Genomic DNA, 19,082 nt, shown 5'->3' with positions numbered 1-19,082 from the left:
AAATATATTTCTTTGTAATTTTTTTCACTTACCTAAATCTTTTAGTGATCTCTCTAATCTTTTTAATCAGCTGGATGGCATTCTATCATGTGAATATTTTATAACTTCTATATACTGTCACCAGCAGGTAGCAATTTAGTTGTGTCTAGTATTTTAAAATGATATATAATGCCTCAATGAATATAGTAACCTTTTGCGTATATTGTTTTGTGCTTTGGAATAACACTACCTTGTATTGGAAACTGTGTCATTACATGTGTCTTTAAAATTACATGTGTCTTTTTATTTTTATTTTTATTTTTATTTTTTTTGAGTCAGTTTCACTCTTGATGCCCAGGCTGGAGTGCAGTAGCGTGATCTCAGCCGACTGCAACCTCCGCCTCCCAGGTTCAAGCGATTCTCCTGCCTCAGCCTCCCCAGTAGGTGAGATTACAGGTGCCTGCCACCACGCCCAGCTAATTTTTGTATTTTTAGTAGGGACGGGGTTTCACCATGTTGGCCAGGCTGATGTCAGTCTGCTGACCTCAGGTGATCCTCCCACCTCAGCCTCCCAAAGTGCTGGGATTACAGACATGAGCCACCATGCCCGGCCATCATTTTTTTTTTTTTTTAATTGCTGCATAGTGGCCGGGCACGGTGGTTCACGCCTGTAATCCCAGCACTTTGGGAGGCCAAGGCGGGCAGATCATGAGGTCAGGAGACCAATACTATCCTGGCTAACATGGTGAAACCCCGTCTCTACTAAAAATACAAAAAAATGTAGCTGGGCATGGTGGTGGGCGCCTGTAGTCCCAGCTACTTGGGAGGTTGAGGCAGGAGAATGGCGTGAACCCGGGACGTGGAGCTTGCAGTGAGCCAAGATTGCACCACTGCACTCCAGCCTGGGTGATGGAGCAAGACTCTGTCTCAAAAACAAACAAACAAAAAAATTGCTGCATAGTATTCCATTGTATGAGTAGTAACAACAATTTTTGCAATGCATAGTATTCCATTGTATGAATAGTAATGTAGCACTATTTGTTTATACATTTTTATGATTAAAAAACAAAATGTTTTTCTATTATGAATAAAGTGGCAATGAATATTTTTGTACAAGTGTTTTTGGTAACTATACAGTTATTGTCACTTAATATATGCAATTTGATAGGCCAGTCATTCAAAATAGAAGATATACAAGGTAGGCCGGGTGTGGTGGCTCAGGCCTGTAATCCCAGCACTTTGGGAGGCCGAGGTGGGCGGATCACCTGTGGGTAGGAGTTTGAGACCAGCCTGACCAACATGGAGAAACCCCAACTCTACTAAAAATACAAAAGTAGCTGAGTGTGGTGGTGCATTCCTGTAATCCCAGCTTCTTGGGAGGCTGAGGTAGAATCGCTTGAACCTGGGAGGTGAAGGTTGCGGTGAGCCAAGATCACGTCATTGCACTCCAGCCTGGGCAATAAGAGTGACATTCCATCTCAAAAAAAAAAAAAAAAGATATACAAGATAAAGAGAGTAATAAAGACCTTTGTATTGAGTTGGTTGACATGTGGTTATTTCACCCATTGTATTTCTTATAGGGAATGGGTAAATTCGTTCCTTGGGTTTCTTTCAACACCTAGGTGAAATCCGACATGGAAGATGAGATCTGATTTTACTGGTGTTAACTCTTTATTTGTCCCCTTGCCTCCCTTTCCAATGGACTATTTTAGAAGAAATGGAGCTGTCACCCACATCAAGATTCAGAACACTGGTGATTACTATGACCTGTATGGAGGGGAGAAATTTGCCACTTTGGCTGAGTTGGTCCAGTATTACATGGAACATCACGGGCAATTAAAAGAGAAGAATGGAGATGTCATTGAGCTTAAATATCCTCTGAACTGTGCAGATCCTACCTCTGAAAGGTCAGTAACATTTTAGTGACCACAAAATCTGCTGCTCCCTTGTGTCCTGTGTGTCAGAAATGCATGACGGTCTGTGTATGACTCTCTGACTCCAAAGGCTTGTGACTGTTTTTTGAGCTGTAATCTTTAAAGAATTACTAAAGTGAGACTAATAGCATCAAATTATTTTCAGAGTACCTTTTTCTTGCAAAAATTTTAATCAGTGTTACTTACACTCATCCTATAGGGGTTGCATACCATTCCTGCATATACTTGGTACATGTATTAGTTTTAAGACTTACTGAACTTCAGCAGATAATCTTTGAGAGTTATTAGAGGAAAACAAATGATAATGGAGACACAAAAATAGCAGCAGTTTTCTATGGTGGCTCTCGACCAGTTATTCAGCAATGCCACCAACAGATGTCAGTTTAAGCTCAGAAGTGGAAAAGCAGAGCGCTCAGAGGGTCAGCTTTTTCATCAGTTCTTTTAATGTTATCTCCACAATTATGTGAGAATGACCTTGCTTAGAGAAAATTGTGTTGTTTTCGAGATCTTTCCCCCTGTGTTGGAACTAGGCTGATGAAAGCATGGGCTTGACTTATTTATTGATTGTATTCGTTTTGTACATTCCCAATCTCCTTTCTGACTTGGTGCAAATTCAGGATCTCTTAGTTTGTATATTTTGTGTCTTCAGGTATGATTTTTTCAGCTTGTACCTTATGTCAGTGCTATTATGTGCTGATAATTTGTTTCTCTAGCTACCACCGTAGCTTCAGGCAAAAGGCTGTCAGCCAACTCTGTGCAGTTTATTTCTAAATTTTACTGTTTTCAGTTGAGTATGGATGAAGAATAACTCAAAGTTTATTCTTTTGATGATGAGCCCTTAACACCACCTGCCATGATAGTGCTTGCTTTCTGACCGAGATCCTGAGGGAAAAAGCCACTTTATTATTAGAACTATGTTAAGATGCTTCCCAAAAAACATGGAGCAGTATTGTCTCACAGTCTGTCCTTGGATGGCCTTGGATGCCTACATCAGGACTGTCTGATGTGCTGGTTAAAATGCAGATTCCTGGGCCTCATTCAGACTTACGTGTATTGATATTGCTGGTTGTGGAGCCTGGGAATTCACATTTTTAGCAAAATCCCTCATTTTTACTCCGAGTCTTATGTGCATTATACAGTTTGAGATGATCACCCAGGATATAGTCCAAAGACACTGGAGGCTGTTGAAGTATAGGTTGTATATATGGAAAAGGTTGGAATGTTTGAATTAATTTATAATGAAGATCCTTTTTAATTGAGTGTTCACATGCCAAAGCAAGGACAAACATTCAAAATGATTTTCTGTCTCTGTTACAACTTTTTCTTTTTTTTAAATTTATTTATTTGAGATGGAGTCTCACTCTGTCGCCCAGGCTGGAGTCAAGTGGCGTGATCTTGGCTCACTATAACCTCCGCCTCCCAGATTCAAGTAATTCTCTTGCCTCAGCCTCCGGAGTAGCTGGGACTACAGGCGTGTGCCACCATGCCCAGTTAATTTTTGTATTTTTAGTAGAGACAGGGTTTTGTCATGTTTGCCATGCTGGTCTCAAACTCCTGACCTCAGGTGGTCCGCCCACCTTGGCCTCTCAAAGTGCTGGGATTATAGGCGTGAGCCACTGTGCCCGTCTCTATTACAACTTTTTATTACAACTTCTTTATTTTGACTTTATTTTTTAAAATTATTTATTTATTTTTTCGAGATGGAGTTTCGCTCTTGTCACCCAGGCTGGAGTGCAATGGTGCGATCTCAGCTCACTGCAACCTCCGCCTCCCAGGTTCAAGTGATTCTCCTGCCTCAGCCTCCTGAGTAGCTGGGATTACAGGCACTTGCCACCACACCTGGCCAATTTTGTATTTTTAGCAGAGACAGGGTTTCACCATGTTGGTCAGGCTGGTCTCGAACTCTTGACCTCAGGTGATCCACCTGCCTCGGCCTCCCAAAGTGTTGGGATTACAGGCTTGAGCCACCACGTCTGGCCGACTTTATTTTTTTTTGGGGGGACAGGGTCTTGCTCTATCACCGAAGCTGGAGTGCGGTGGCATGATCATAGCGCATTGCAGCCTCGACCTCCTGGACTCAAGTGATCCTCCTGCCTCAGCCTCGTGTATAGCTGGGATTACAGGCAGTTGCCACCATGCCAGGCTAATTTTTAACTGTTTTGTAAAGATGGAGATTTCACTGTGTTGCCCAGACTGGTCTTGAACTCCTGGCCTCAAGCGATCTTCCTGCCTTGGCCTTCCAAAGTGTTGGGATTACAGGCATAAGCCACTGTGCATGGCCTGTAACTTCTTTAAATGGCTATAATTAAACAGTTGGTCCTTTTAAGACTGAGCAATGGACGAATGGCAAATTGCATTTTTAAAAGAGGAGGGATTTAAAAAAAAAAACAGGAAAGATTGGGGCATTTGTCTCTAAAGGACTGTGGGCTCATTTAAGAAGTTTAGTGGTCATTCTTAACCATCTTAGTGGTTTTTCCTGCCTGCATGGGATGCAGATTTTCTGTCTCAGGTGGGATTGATCAATCCCTTGGAGGAATGTGTCTACTTTTTAATTGTGTTTAGGAGAGCTGACTGTATACAGTAGTTTTGTGAAAGAACAACATGAACCCATAGTAGAGCTAAATTCTTTTTTATTTTTTAAAAACTTTAGGTGGTTTCATGGACACCTCTCTGGGAAAGAAGCAGAGAAATTATTAACTGAAAAAGGAAAACATGGTAGTTTTCTTGTACGAGAGAGCCAGAGCCACCCTGGAGATTTTGTTCTTTCTGTGCGCACTGGTGATGACAAAGGGGAGAGCAATGACGGCAAGTCTAAAGTGACCCATGTTATGATTCGCTGTCAGGTAAATCTCCAGCTGAACTATGGGTCTGGCAAGATGTTGTCTTTGGGTGATTTTTCTGCTGGAAGAAGACAGACACCATTACATTCAAAGTCAGATTGTCTTTTATTTATTTATTTATTTATTTTTTTGAGACAGGGTCTTGCTCTATCACCTAAAGATGGGGTTTCACCACGTTGGGTCTGGTGACCCAAATCTTTGGGTGATTTTTGTGCTGGAAGAGGACAAACACCATTACATTCAAAGTCAGATTTTCTTTCCGTTTTTTTTTTTTTTTTTAATATTCATTTATTTATTCATTTAAGACTAGGTCTTGCTCTGTCACCCAGGCTGGAGTGCAGTGATGTGGTAATGGCTCACTGCAGCCTCAACCTCCCTGGGCTCAGTTGATCTTCCCTCAGCCTCTTGAGTAGCTGGGACTACAGGTGTGTGCCAACATGCCCAGCTAGTGTTTGTATTTTTTGTAGAGATGGTGTTTCGCCGCATTGCCCAGTGTGGTCTTGAACTAGGGCTCAAGAGGCCTGCCTCCTTCAACCTCCCAAAGTGTTAGGATTACAGATGTGAACTACTGTGCCTGATCCAAAGTCAGATTTTCTTTGCTCACTTAGTCAAGTTCGTCTATGCTTTCATTATACTTATTAGTATAGTTACTGTATTAGTATATTAGCATATTTAATATATTATTATACTTATCATACTTGAGTATATTGAGTATATTTACACTTTTAATATATTTGTATACACACACCACATTTTTATTATTTATCTTTTTTTTGAGACAGAGTCTCCCTCTGTTGCCCAGGCTGAAGTGCAGTTGGCTCACTGCAACCTCTGCCTCTTGGGCTCAAGTGATTCTCATCCCTTACCCTCCTGAGTAGCAGGGATTACAGGCGTCCACCACCGAGCCTGGCTAATTTTTGTATTTTTAGTGGATATGGGGTTTTACCATGTTGGCCAGGCTGGTCTCGAGCTCCTGACCTCAAATGATCTGCCCGCCTTGGCCTCCCAAAGTGCTGGAATTATAGGCGTGAGCCACTGCACCCAGCCTATTATCTACCTTTTGATGGACATTTAAGTTGTCTCCATATACTAGCTATTGTGAATAATGCTGCAGTGAACATGAGAGTGCTTGAAAACACTAATGTAACATAAAGGTAACAAATAATAAATGTCATCTGTTTATCTTGAAAGGAACTGAAATATGATGTTGGTGGAGGAGAACGGTTTGATTCTTTGACAGATCTTGTGGAACATTATAAGAAGAATCCTATGGTGGAAACATTGGGTACAGTACTACAACTCAAGCAGGTGAGCGGATTGGAAAGCTCAAGCTTTCTCCTTAAAAACTTAAAAAAATCCTAATAGAGAATTTTGCAAACATACAGAGGTAGACAGAATAGTATCATCAGCCTCCATGTACCCATTGCAGCTTCAACTATCAAATCTTTTTTTGTATTTTTTTTTGAGACAGTCTTACTCTGTCACCCAGTCTGGAGTGCAGTGTTACAATCTTGGCTCACTACAACCTCTGCTTCCTGGGTTCAAGCGATTCTCCTGCCTCAGCCTCCCGAGTAGCTGGGACTACAGGTGCCCGCCACCATGCCCGGCTAATTTTTGTATTTTTAATAGAGACGGGGTTTCACCATGTTGGCCAGGCTGGTCTTGAATTTCTGACCTCAGGTGATCTGCCTGCCTTGGCCTCCCAAAGTTTTGGGATTACAGGCGTGAGCTACCACGCCTGGCCCTAAATCTTTTCTTATTATGACTCCACTCACTGACTGCCTGCTATAGTACTTGGAAACATATTCCAGATTTATATTATTCCCATATTTATCTGTAAAAGGCCTTACAGAGGTTTTTTTTGTTTGTTTGTTTTTTTTGAGTTTTGCTCTGTCGCCCAGGCTGGAGTGCAGTGGCGTGTTCTTGGCTCACTGCAACCTCTGCGTCCCGGGTTCAAGAGCTTCTCCTGCCTCAGCCTCCTGAGTAGCTGAGATTATAGGCGGTGCCACTACACCCAGCTAATTTTTGTATTTTTAGTAGAGATAGGGTGTCACCATGTTAGCCAGGCTGGTCTTGAACTCCTGACCTCCAGTGATCTGCCTGCCTCAGCCTCCCAAAGTGCTGGGATTATAGGCGTGAGCCACTGTGTCTGGCCTAAGGCCGTACAGAGTTTTAAAGCAAGTTTTCATTATAGATCCACTTCTGGTTACCTTTAGGTAAACTCACTTATTCACTTTGGCATTGTTGCTATTTCAAATTTCACCTTTATGATAGTGGAAAATGATATAATCTCTCTAAATAATGTGGTCTATTTATAAAGAAAAATAGGCTTGAATTTATATCAGCAGAGTAAAGTGTATGTGGAGACTGAAGAAAGATACATTTTTTGGCTGAACAGAAAAGACAGTGAAACTATTTGAAAACTTTTATTGTGAATTACAGGGTCCTATGAACCCTCTGTCCGTGCCTTTATGAATATCAACATAGATGTGTTTTTTTTTTTTTTGCATTAACACCCTTTTCTGTAATATTTTCTTTATTTTACATCAACTGCTGTACTCGATCAGCCCCTTAACACGACTCGTATAAATGCTGCTGAAATAGAAAGCAGAGTTCGAGAACTAAGCAAATTAGCTGAGACCACAGATAAAGTCAAACAAGGCTTTTGGGAAGAATTTGAGGTAAGTTATTAAAAAACTGTTTTTATGTGAGTTGTTATATCCTATTTTTAGTGGAGGAGAAGTTGGTCTTGTGTTTGGAATTGGACCTGAGAGACTTGAAACTGACGTCCTTTTTTAATTCGGCCATTGATTGACATGGAACAAGTTGCTGAGAGGGCTTCTTCGAAATAGAAGAGCATTGTGTTCTGAGGGAAGGGAGTTGGCAGTGAGTAGTCAATGGATGTGCCAGCCGCTCCATTTGGCTCTTTTGGTTTGGATTGGTGGCAAAATCTCAGAGAAACAAAAGGATCTAATTTCTTTGAAAGATTTCCAACACGCACTGGGGTCTTTAGAAACAATCTGTAGCCTTAGTGCAGCAAATGAGTATGAGTAGAAGAGAAACACCTTGTGGTGGCTTTTTTTTTTTTTTTTTTGAGACAGGGTCTCGCTCTGTCGCCGAAGCTGGAGTGTACTGGCGCGATCTCGGTTCACTGCAGCCCCGACCTCCCTGGGCTCGAGTGATCCTCCCATCTCAGCCTCCTGAGTAGCTGGGACTACAGGCACATGCCACCATGCCCGGCTAATTTTTGTATTTTTGGTAGAAATGAGGTTTTGCAGTGTCGCCCAGGCTGGTCTTGAACTCTTGGGCTCAATTGATCCTCCTACTTAAGCTTCCTGAGTAGCTTGGACTACAGGCACACGATACCACGCCCATCTAATTTTTGTATTTTTTTGTAGAGATGGGGTTTTGCAGTGTTGCCCAGGCTGGTCTTGAACTCTTGGGCTCAAGTGATCCTCCAGCCTTGACGTGCCAAATGTGGTGGCTTTAATTTCAGAGTTCAAATTGATAACTCTGGTAAGTTAAGTGAACTGATTTCTTTTTTTTTTTTTAATTATTTTTGTTGATTATACTTTAAGTTCTGGGATATATGTGCAGAACGTGCAGGTTTGTTACATTGGTATACATGTACCATCGTGGTTTGCTGCACACATCAACCCATCATCTAGGTTTTAAGCCCTGCATGCATTAGATATTTGTCCTAATGCTCTCCCTCCCCTTTAATGCATCAGTGAAAAAGTGATGATAGTCTGGCTGTGGTGGCTCACTCCTATAATCTCAGCAGTTTGAGAGGGCGAGGCAGGCGGACCACTTGAATCCAGGAGTTTGCCCCCATCCCCAGACAGTGTGTGTGATGTTCCCCTCCCTGTGTCCATGTGTTCTCATTGTTTGGTTTTCTGTTCCTGTGTTAGTTTGCTGAGAGTGATGGTTTCCAGCTTCATCCATGACCCTGCAAAGGACGTGAACTCATTCTTTTTTTATGGCTGCATAGTATTCCATGGTGTATATGGGCCACATTTTCTTTATCCGGTCTATCATTGATGGGCATTTGGTTTGGTTCCAAGTCTTTGCTGTTGTAAATAGTGCTGCAATAAACATATGTGTGCATATGTCTTTATAGTAGAATGATTTATAATCCTTTGGGTATATACCCAGTAATGGGATTGCTGGGTCAAATGGTATTTCTGGTTCTAGATCCTTGAGGAGTCACCACACTGTCTTCCACAATGGTTCAACTAATTTACACTCCAACAGTGTAAAAGCGTTCCTATTTCTCCACATCCTCTCCAGCATCTGTTGTTTCCTGACTTTAAGTGAAATGATCTCTTTCCTGAAACTAACTTGGGTTGGAGAATGTCCTTGATGGGAATGTGCTGTGTTCCCATTGCACTCTTCTATATCACTTGACCATTGACAATGTGATCTCTTTCGTTTTCTCCTCATCCATTTGACAGAAAACTTCAAAAACAAGGATTCTGGCATATTTACCTTTGCAGTTGTCCCCAGCATGTAGCACAGTGCCTAGTACACAGAAGAAACTCCATAAATGTTTGTTGAATGAACATTTACATTTAACTCATGTTTACATCGTTTTATTTTCCTGTTCTGTTTTATGGGAATGATTATTCTATGCTTTTTGAGGACTACAATTTATAAATATTTGTGGAATGAATGAATAAGTGAATGACTGGGCAAATAAAGTCCTTTTAGCCAGAGTATGTCTGAACAACTTGCTGAGATAGACATGATTTCCCGTTTTCCAGCTGAGGTGCCTAAGGGAGGTTAAGTAAATTATTTAACCTTCATACCACAGTTTTTGTTTTGTTTTGTTTTGTTTTGTTTTTTTCCTCCTGAGACAGAGTCTCACTTTGCTGCCCAGACTGGAGTACAGTGGTGCGATCATAGCTCACTGCAGCATCCAACTTCTGGGCTCACGCCATTCTCCCACCTCAGCCTCCTGAGTAGCTGGGACTACAGATGTGTACCACCATAGCCGGCTAATTTTTCATTTTTTGTAGATATGGGGTCTCACTATGTTACCCAGGTTGGTCTTGAACTTCTGAGCTCAAACAATTCTCCTGTCTTGGCCCCTCAAAGTGTTGGGATTACAGGTGTGAGCCACTGTGCCCAGTCCATACCACAGATATTGATTGAATTCCAGCACTGGGGAGGAGTGTAGAATAGAACATTCTCAGTCCTTGCTCAACATTGCTGAACAGAGACTTGAATTTGAGTTTATTCTCTCATCCCAGGCTTCGGGTTAGGCTCTGAAGACACTAGTGAACAAGACAGACAGGGTTACTGCCTTTAAAGGGAGCTTCTAGTTGAGAGAAGGAAAACAGTGATGAAAAGCATCAGTGAAAAAGTGATGATAGGCTGGGCGTAGTGGCTACTCCTGTAATCTCAGCACTTTTAGAGGGTGAGGCAGGCAGATCACTTGATTCCAGGAGTTTGAGGCCAGGCTGGGCAACACGGTAAAGCCCCGTCTTTACAAAAAATAGAAAAAGTAGCTGGGTGTGGTGGTGCACACCCGCAGTCCCAGCTACTCTGGGGGTTGAGGTGGGAGGATTGCTTGAGCCTGGGAGGTTGAGGCTGCAGTGAGCTGAGATCACGCCACTGCTCTCCAGCCTGAGCAACAGAGCCAGAACCTGTCTCAAAAAAAAAAAAAAATGATGATAAACATAATGAGTCAGAATTTTGAAATCTCAGCCTCACTGTTGCCCTCCTTGTCCGCTGCCATTACGTTCACTTCATTTCATTACGTTCACTTCATTACGTTCACTTCATTTCGTTCATTACGTTCACTTCATTTCACCTTCATAAAGCCTCATGAGGTAAGATGGGGAGATACAGAAGTTTTAGAAACCGCTCATCAAAATTGAATGGAAAACCGATTGTTCCAAAACTTTTTAGTGCGGAAAATTTCTATTATATGCAAAAGTAGAGAGAACGGGATAGTTATAGCAGTATATCTGACACCCAGCATTAACAACTGTTGATAATATGGCCAATCTTTTTCGACTCTGCCCCACTCACTCCCCCAGCCCTGGCTTGTCTTGAAGCAAATACTTTTTTTTTTTTGAGATAGAGTTTTTTGTTGTTGTTTTGTTTTTTGTTTTTGAGATAGAGTCTCACTCTGTTCCCCAAGCTGGAGTGCTGTGGCTTGATCTTGGCTCACTACAACCTCCGCCTCCCGGGTTCAAGTGATTCTTGTGCCTCAGCCTCCTGAGTGACTGGGATTACAGGCGTGCACCACCATGCCCAGCTAATTTTTGTATTTTTAGTAGGGACGGGGTTTTCACTGTTGGCCACGCTGGTCTCAAACTCCTGACCTCAGGTGATCCGCCTGACTTGGCCTCCCAAAGTGCTGGGATTGTAGGTGTGAGCCACTGCTCCCGGCCTTGAAGCAAATCTTACACATCATTTCATCTGTAACTATTTTATTTAAAAAAATTATAACCTGAATAGCATTATCATATCTAAAACTATTAACAGTATTTCCTTAATATTAACACATATCAGTCACTATTCACATTTTCCTGATTGCTACACACACACACATACTTGGAATTTGTTTTTTTTTCTTTTTAGATGGAGTCTCACTCTGTTGCCCAGGCTGGAGTGCAATGGTGCGTTCTCAGCTCACTGCAACCTCCGCCGCCTGGGCTCAAGTGATTCTCTTGCCTCAGCCACCTGAGTAGCTGGGACTACGGGTGCCCACCACCTCACCTGGCTAGTTTCTGTATTTTTAGTAGAGATGGAGTTTCACCATGTTGGACAGGTTGGTCTCAAACTTCCGACCTCAGGTGATCCCCCCACCTCGGCCTCCCAAAGTGCTGGGATTACAGGCATTGAATTGGGAGTGCTTTCTTCCATCTTGATTATGAAAAAATTTCAAATGTGTATAAAACAGATTCATATAAAGGATCCTGATATGCCATTATCAGTTTTATCAATTATCCCTGACATCGTATTTTTATTTATAAATATTTCAATATTTGTGGAATCCTTAAAAATGCATCACATAACCCAACATTGTTCATATTATACCAGTTGTCTTATAATTTAAAAATATTTTGTTCAATCATTTTTCAGATAAGCTTCACACACTGTGGTTGGCTAAGTCTCATAATATTTCTGTTTTAAAAATCTTAAGGCTGGGCGCTGTGGCACACGGCTGTAATTCCAGCACTTTGGGAGGCCGAGGTGGGTGGATCACGAGGTCAAGAGATCGAGACCATCCTGGCCAACATGGTGAAATCCGGTCTCTACTAAAAATACAAAAATTAGCTGGGCATGGTAGTGCGTGCCTGCAGTCCCAGCTACTCAAGAGGCTGAGGCAGGAGAATCACTTGAATCCAGGAGGTGGCAGTTGCAGTGAGCCGAGATCGCGCCACTGCACTCCAGCCTGGAGACAGAGTGAGGCTCTATCTCAAAACAAAACAAAACAAAACAGAACAAATTTTAAGTCTCTTAGAATACTTTGATGCCCCTTCCATCTCTCTCTTTTTCTGTCTTCCTTCCCCCTCTCCCTGTCTTTTCTGCTGTTGAAGAAAGCAGATCATTTGTTCTGAGAGTTACTTATAGTCTGAATTTTGCTGAGTGCCTCTCTGTGGTGGACTTAAGCATGTATCCATCCCTTATATTTCTTGTAAGTTGATATATCTAGAGACTTTATTGGATACAAGTTTTCTTTGGCAAGATAGCATGTATGGTGGTGTATCAGGAGGTGTTTATGTCCTGTTGTTTCTTCTCTGATTTTCTTAGCAGCTCCTGATCATTCTTACTTAGATCCATTAATTCATAAGGGACTGTATGGTAGTGATATTATAATTTTATCATTCTTCTTCATTTGTTAGGTTGGAATATTTCTATAAAAGCTTTTCATCGCCGAGGGTTGATTTCTTCCTTCTTATTAAGCAGTTTTCTTTTCTTTTCTTTTTTTTTTTTTTTTCTTTTTTTTTTGAGGCAGGTCTCACTGTGTTGCTCAGGCTGGTGTGCAGTGGCGCAAACACATAGTTGTGAACTCCTGGGCTCAGGTGATCCTCCTGCCTCAGTTTCCTGTGTAGTTGGGACCACAGGTGCATGCCACCATGCCTGGCTAATTTTTTGATTTTTTTGTAGAGATGAGGTCTCATTTTGTTTCCCAGGCTGGTCTTGAATGTCTGGGCTCAAGCAATCTTTCTACCTCGGCCTCCTGAGTAACTGGGACTACAGGCACATACTACCATGCCCAGCTAATTTTTTTTATTTTTATTTTTAGTAGAGATGTGGTCGTATTATGTTGCTCAGGATGGTCTCGAACTGCAGAGCTCAAGTGATCCTCCTGCCTCAGCCTCCCAGTGTGATGGGATTATAGGTGTACGACAGGCATGAGCCAACGAGCCTGGCCAGATTTTTTTTCCTGATTTAAAATCTATTATGGGTTCAATTGATACTTCCAAATCAAACTCAGGGCTTCAGGATTTTTACTAACCTAATTGATCTTACCCATGTATCTCCTTTCTCTAGTGCCAAAAATCCTACTTCTTGAAGCCATAATAAGATTATTCGTTTGTTCTATCCCACATTACACACAACAGTCTTAGAATAATGACTTCCCAATAATATGATTACTGAAAACAGTTTAATTTTTTTTGCGCTTTTCCAAAAAATCCTTCAGAGATGTGTAGTCAAGTTACTGTATTCTGCTGGGCACAGTGGCTCACGCCTATAATCCCAGCACTTTGGGAGGCCAAGAAGGGAGGATTGCTGGAGCTCAGGAGTTTGAGACCAGCCGGGGCAATATAGTGTGACCCTGTCTCTACAAAAGGAAATTAAAAATTAACCAGACATGGTGGCACGTACCTGTAGTCCCAGCTATTGAGCGGCTGTGGCGAGAGTAGGCTTCAGCCCAGGAGTTTGAAGCTGCAGTGAGATACGACTGTGACACTGTACTCCAGGGTGACAGAGCAGGGACCCTGTTTTTAAAAAATGTATATAAAAAAAATTCCTGTGCCTTAGACTCATTTGTAATCGTCCTTCTCTCTGTGTGGCTGTATGCTAACTGGGTATATGGTTAGTTTATTTGTTTCATTTTAAAAATCTCTTTAAGTTTTATTTATAATTACACAAATATTGGCTTTGATAGTCAAATTGAAAAAACAAAGTATATTCAAAGAAGTCTACCTTCTGTCCTTGTCCTCTCCTGTCTATATTTTAGCCATAGTATAAAAAGTTACGGTTTATCATTACATTTCAAAAATATAAGAAGATATTCCCATATCCCACTTTTTCTTAAACAGTAGCATAACTTTACATACTTTTTTCTAACCTTGCTTTTTTAAATATCCTGGACATCCTAGATATCCATAGTAGTGTCTAGAGATAGTCTTCATTCTTTTTTTACTGTATAGTAATCCATTGTGTAGTTGTACCACAGTTTATTCAACCTATTGATGGGCATTTGGGTAGTTTCCAAAGGTATCACAGAGAGGATTACAGTGAATAGCCTTGTGTATGCATCCTGTTTTACTTTTGCTGACTACTGGTAATACTAACATTTTTTATGTTCCGTATTTAAAAAATGGTGGTTATTATTCATCTATAACTTTTATTATACATGACTTTGGTTAGCATGCTTTAACCTTTTAGCATAGCATTTGCAAACTACTTGTTTTAATTAAAATTTTGGTTAAATGTAAAAAATAGTGAGCTATTTTATAATCTAGATTCAATAGAATCTTATACTTCCTTTACAAATGATAGCTGAATTGATCATTTGTGTAAATGACTGTGAACTTAAAAATTATAGCATTTTTTAAAATAAATTTTTTTAACATTTAAAAATTATTTAAAATAATAGACACACAAAGTAAAAAGAGAAGAAGAAAAAAAAAAAGACATGGTCTTGCTATGTTGCCCAGGCTGGTCTCAAACTCCCGGGCTCAAGTGATCCTCCTGCCTTGGCCTCCTAAAGTGTGAGCCACCACACCTGGCAAAAATTAATTTCTTTAAAACAAAAACATTACAGGTTATCTGGTACCATGGTAGCTTCTTTAACACTAGGTTCACTTAGAACGAAGCTTAGGAACAAAGTCATACTTTCACAAAGAGCTTGTGTGGCAATGGGGTATTTTTTGCAAATTGCATTGGTGGGGTCAAGATGTGAGTTTAGAAGGAACTCTTAGTCTGACTCTTTTGGCCATGGAAAAAGATGGTTGGTTCTAAATGCTGACCTGATGATTTTACACTGTCACATCTCAAATTGTGGTCATCTTTTATACATTATTAACAACAAAAGGGAAAAATTGAGTTGACTTTAAGAGGAAGTGGAAAATAATGAGATCACATCTATACTCTACAGGCTCTCCATAGAGGTCAGACTGAGGTGGTAAAATTGTTGTGCACTAAATTAGGGCATTAACGTTTCGTGGAAACTGAAGCTATATCTAAATAGCTGATGGCCTGCTTTCTAGATCTCTTATGTACCTGCTTCTCAAATTCAGTGTTTTAAAAAATTGCCCTTTGAGGTTGGAACCAGGGAAATAAGGCTGAGAACAGAATAAGACATTATCAAAAAAATTAGAAACTTGGAAGCAGATACTCATAATCTAAATCCTCTGAAGCTAAAGTTTGATCCACAATAGCAAAGCATTATCATTTTTGTGATTGTACCTTAGTTGTTTTCTGGAAGGTGATAAATTTGGGATCACTTTCTTCTTGCATTGTGCTCCGATAGTCTTTAAAACAAACCAGAGCTCTAAATTGCCATGCCATTGGTAATTTAACTCTGATTTGTCTCTATGCCTGGCTCCTGGTGTTCTGTAAAATTCTACATGTCATTTCAGGTATCTCTATCCAGAAGATGTTACTTTTGCCTTTGATGCACTTTAAAACGTGAAGTCTCTTGTGAAGCTCTTTGGTTCTTTTCTCCTTTGCTGCTGAAATAAATTCAGGTTGATGATTTTCTTCTAGGATATGTTGTGTGATCTAGACATTGCAAACCCAAGTCTTTGATATTTTTCCCTACAGATTGCCTATTTCTTTTTTATTTTAATTTTTATTAGATATTATTATTTTTGAGATGGAGTCTCACTCTGTCGCCCAGGCTGGAGTGCAGAGGTGTGATAGCTCACTGCAACCTCCACCTCCCGAGTTCAAGTGATTCTTCTGTCTCAGCCACCCAAGTAGCTGGGATTACAGGCATGCACCACCACTCCCAGCTAATTTTTTTGTATTTTTAGTAGGGATGGGATTTCTCCATGTTGGCCAGGCTGGTCTCAAACTCCTGACCTCAAGTGATCTTCCTGCCTTGGTCTCCCAAAGTGTTGGGATTACAGGCGTGAGCCACCATGCCTGGCCAGTTATTATTTTTTTAAAGAGATGGGGTCTCACTATCTTGCCCAGGCTGGAGTGCAGTGGCTCTTTACAGGCACTGTTGCAGTGCACTGCAGCCTTGAACTCCTGGGCTCAAGTGATCCTCCAGAGAGGCTGGAATTATAGGCACATGCCACCGTGTCCAACAGATTGCCCATTTGTGGTCTGTGTAAATATCTCTCACTTCCTGCAGTATCTCTGCTCAAGAATGTAAAGAGATGGATAATATTTTTAGATTTGTTGAAATAAAGTTCTGCTCAAATGAGACTGACACTAACTAAATGAAAAGGCTGGTTATAATTCTGTAATTTTGTGCCTGCAATGTGTGTGTTATTATACACTTGAATCGGCCCTGTGCATTGTGGTGAGGTGCATATTGCATGGTTGTATCGAAAAGGTTTTTGGGCTGGGCGTGGTGGCTCACACCTATAATCCCAGCAATTTGGGAGGCTGAGGCGGGCGGATTACCTGAGTTCAGGAGTTCAAGACCAGCCTGGTCAACATGGCGAAACCCCGTCTCTACTAAAAAATACAAAAAATTAGCTTGGCGTGGTGCTGGGCGCCTGTAATACCAGCTACTAGGGAGACTAAGGCAGGGAGAATTGCTTAAACCTGGGAGGCAGAAGTTGCAGTGAGCTGAGATTATGCCACTGCACTCCAGCCTGAGTGACAGAGCAAGACTCTATCAAAAAAAAAAAAAAGGTTTTTGCCCTCTCTCTGTGCCTGCTGCTCCCTGTTGAGTCCTATAGGACTCAGCTACCAGAGGGTACTGTGGGCTGAGACTGGACATTGCAACCGACTACAAGGCACCGCAGGACCCAGGTTGTGGATGGACTGTCCCTCAGGCTTTCTTCTTTCCATTCATCTTCCTCCTCTAACTCCCCTCTGTGTCCAGTATCCTTGCTCTCCATACACCTGCTTCATTCTTTTCCCTTCAGTAGATTTTTCTGCTTCTTGACTTGACTTACAAACCCTACTTCTAGCCCCTTTCAGATATTGAAACTAGCAACTTTCAGTCTTTGTACCAAAGTCTCAGAGATTCTCATTGACTCAGATGCCATCCATCTCTAGTCCAAAGAACAATGTCAAGGACATGATCATGTGGAACAAAAGTGTCTGCTGTAGACATCTTTGGGGAGAAATAGTTTTCAGTGATGAGGGTTGTAGTGAGTTGGGCAGATGTCCCAAAAATATCTACCAAAAACTATAGACACTTCTGGTCGCAGTGACTTATTCCTTCCTTCATTCAGCAAATATTGATTGAACACCGACTCTATGTCTGGTTCTATTCTAGGTTTTGGGGATGGAGCAGTGAACAAATCAGTCTTTATCTTTATGGAGTGTACAGTCAAGTGGGAGAGACAGGCAGTAAACAAAGAAACAGTTCAATATTCAATCTGTGAGATGGTGATAAGTGCTACAGAGAAAACAAAGTAGTGTAAGATAAAAGGGGTGTTTTGATAGGCCTTTACTGTTTAGGACTCTTTGATAAGGTGGCATTTGAACAAAGCTCTGAAGGAAATAATGGAGCCAACCATGCATATAACCTCAGGGAGAACATTCCAGGTAGAGGGAGCAGCAAGTGCAAAGGCCCTGAAGTGGGGGTTTGTTTACCATGTTGCACAATCTGCACACAGGCCAGTACAATTGGAATGGATGGGAAATGTACAAGAGAGAAGTTGAAAAGGCCAGGTGCGGTGTCTCATGCCTACAATCCCAGCATTTTGGGAGGCTGAAGTGGGAGGAATTTGAGATCAGCCTGAGCAACCGAGCCAGACCTCGGGTTCTCTACAAAAAAAAAAAAAAAAAAAAAAGGAGCTGGGCATGGTGGTGCATGCCTGTAGGGAGGCTGAGGCAGGAGGATCGCTTGAGCCCAGGAGTTCGAGGCTGCAGTGAGCTATGAGTATGCCACTGCACTCCACCCTGGGTGACACAGTGAGACCCTCTCTCAAGAGGGAAATGGAGGTGGAGCAATGGTGGACGGGTCCCATCATGAAGGGCATTGTGGGTCACTGGAAGGCCTTTTGATTTTACTTGGAGGAAGATGGAAAGCCTGTGAAAAGTTTTGAGCACAGAAGCGAGGGGATCACTCTGGCTGCTGCATGGAGGACAGTCTATGAGGGGTAGGTGGAGGTAGGGAGACCAGGAAGGAGGCTGTCGTAATCACCTGAGCAGAAAAGTGATGGTGCTTGGCCCAGGGCAGCAGCAGTAGAAGTGGTTGGGTTCTAGAGCTATTTTGAATGTAGAATTGCCAATATTTGAAGGCGGATATGATAGATCATGTAGCATGACAGAACTGAGTCAAGGAAAAGATGAACACTTTTGACTTGAGCAACTGGTAGGATGGAGTTGCCATTTTCTTAGGTGTGGAAGACTGGAAGGAACAGTCTTTTGGGGAGGTGATCAGCTTTCATTTTGGATATGTTGAATTTTCAATTGCCTGTGAGACATCCAACTGGAAGATGATTCTTCAATGAATTTTACGATATTACAGTTGGGATTGTGCTAGAATGTTCTTCTTGCCTCATTTCTTCGTCTGGCTAACATCTCTTTATTCTTCAGTCCCCAGCCTCAAGGGCATTTTTGCAAGGAAACCTTCCTTGATTCCCATCCCCACGCTTCGACGTTCTTCCTGTTATATGTGTGTACGTAGCAGCACATCCTTTCCTTCATAGTACTTACCATCTTTGAAGTTCATAAATAATTTGTGTGGGTATTGGTTTAATGTGCTATGAATCCACAGAAACAGATAACATAGGAAGGTCTGTTGGAATAAAGAGAGGTTTTATGGCTGGGTGTGGTGGCTCACGCCTGTGATCCCAGCATTTGAGAGGCTGATGCAGGCTGATTGCTTGAGGCCAGGAGTTCGAGACCAGCCTGGTGGTGAAATTGTTTTACCAACATGGTGAAATCCTGTCTCTACTAAAAATACAAAAATTAGCCAGGCTTGGTGGCGAGCACCTGCAATATC

General features: G+C 41.7%; 1 protein-coding gene across 1 annotated transcript in view; it reads left to right on the top strand.

Moving 5' to 3' along the window:
- Window positions 1-19,082, top strand: part of PTPN11 (protein tyrosine phosphatase non-receptor type 11) — a 93,575-nt gene that overhangs the window by 28,210 nt on the left and 46,283 nt on the right. Inside the window, exons 3-6 of the mRNA XM_032168619.2 lie at window positions 1,692-1,886; window positions 4,564-4,756; window positions 5,945-6,061; window positions 7,321-7,434. Coding sequence (XP_032024510.1) covers window positions 1,692-1,886; window positions 4,564-4,756; window positions 5,945-6,061; window positions 7,321-7,434 — 619 coding nt within the window. The remainder of the gene's footprint in view (window positions 1-1,691; window positions 1,887-4,563; window positions 4,757-5,944; window positions 6,062-7,320; window positions 7,435-19,082) is intronic.

The sequence above is a fragment of the Hylobates moloch genome, unplaced genomic scaffold (assembly GCF_009828535.3).
Source record: "Hylobates moloch isolate HMO894 unplaced genomic scaffold, HMol_V3 SCAFFOLD_12, whole genome shotgun sequence".
NCBI classification, from domain to species: Eukaryota; Metazoa; Chordata; class Mammalia; order Primates; family Hylobatidae; genus Hylobates; species Hylobates moloch.
The sequence above is the reverse complement of the archived record's forward strand: the minus strand, read 5'-3'. Positions and strand labels throughout refer to the sequence as shown.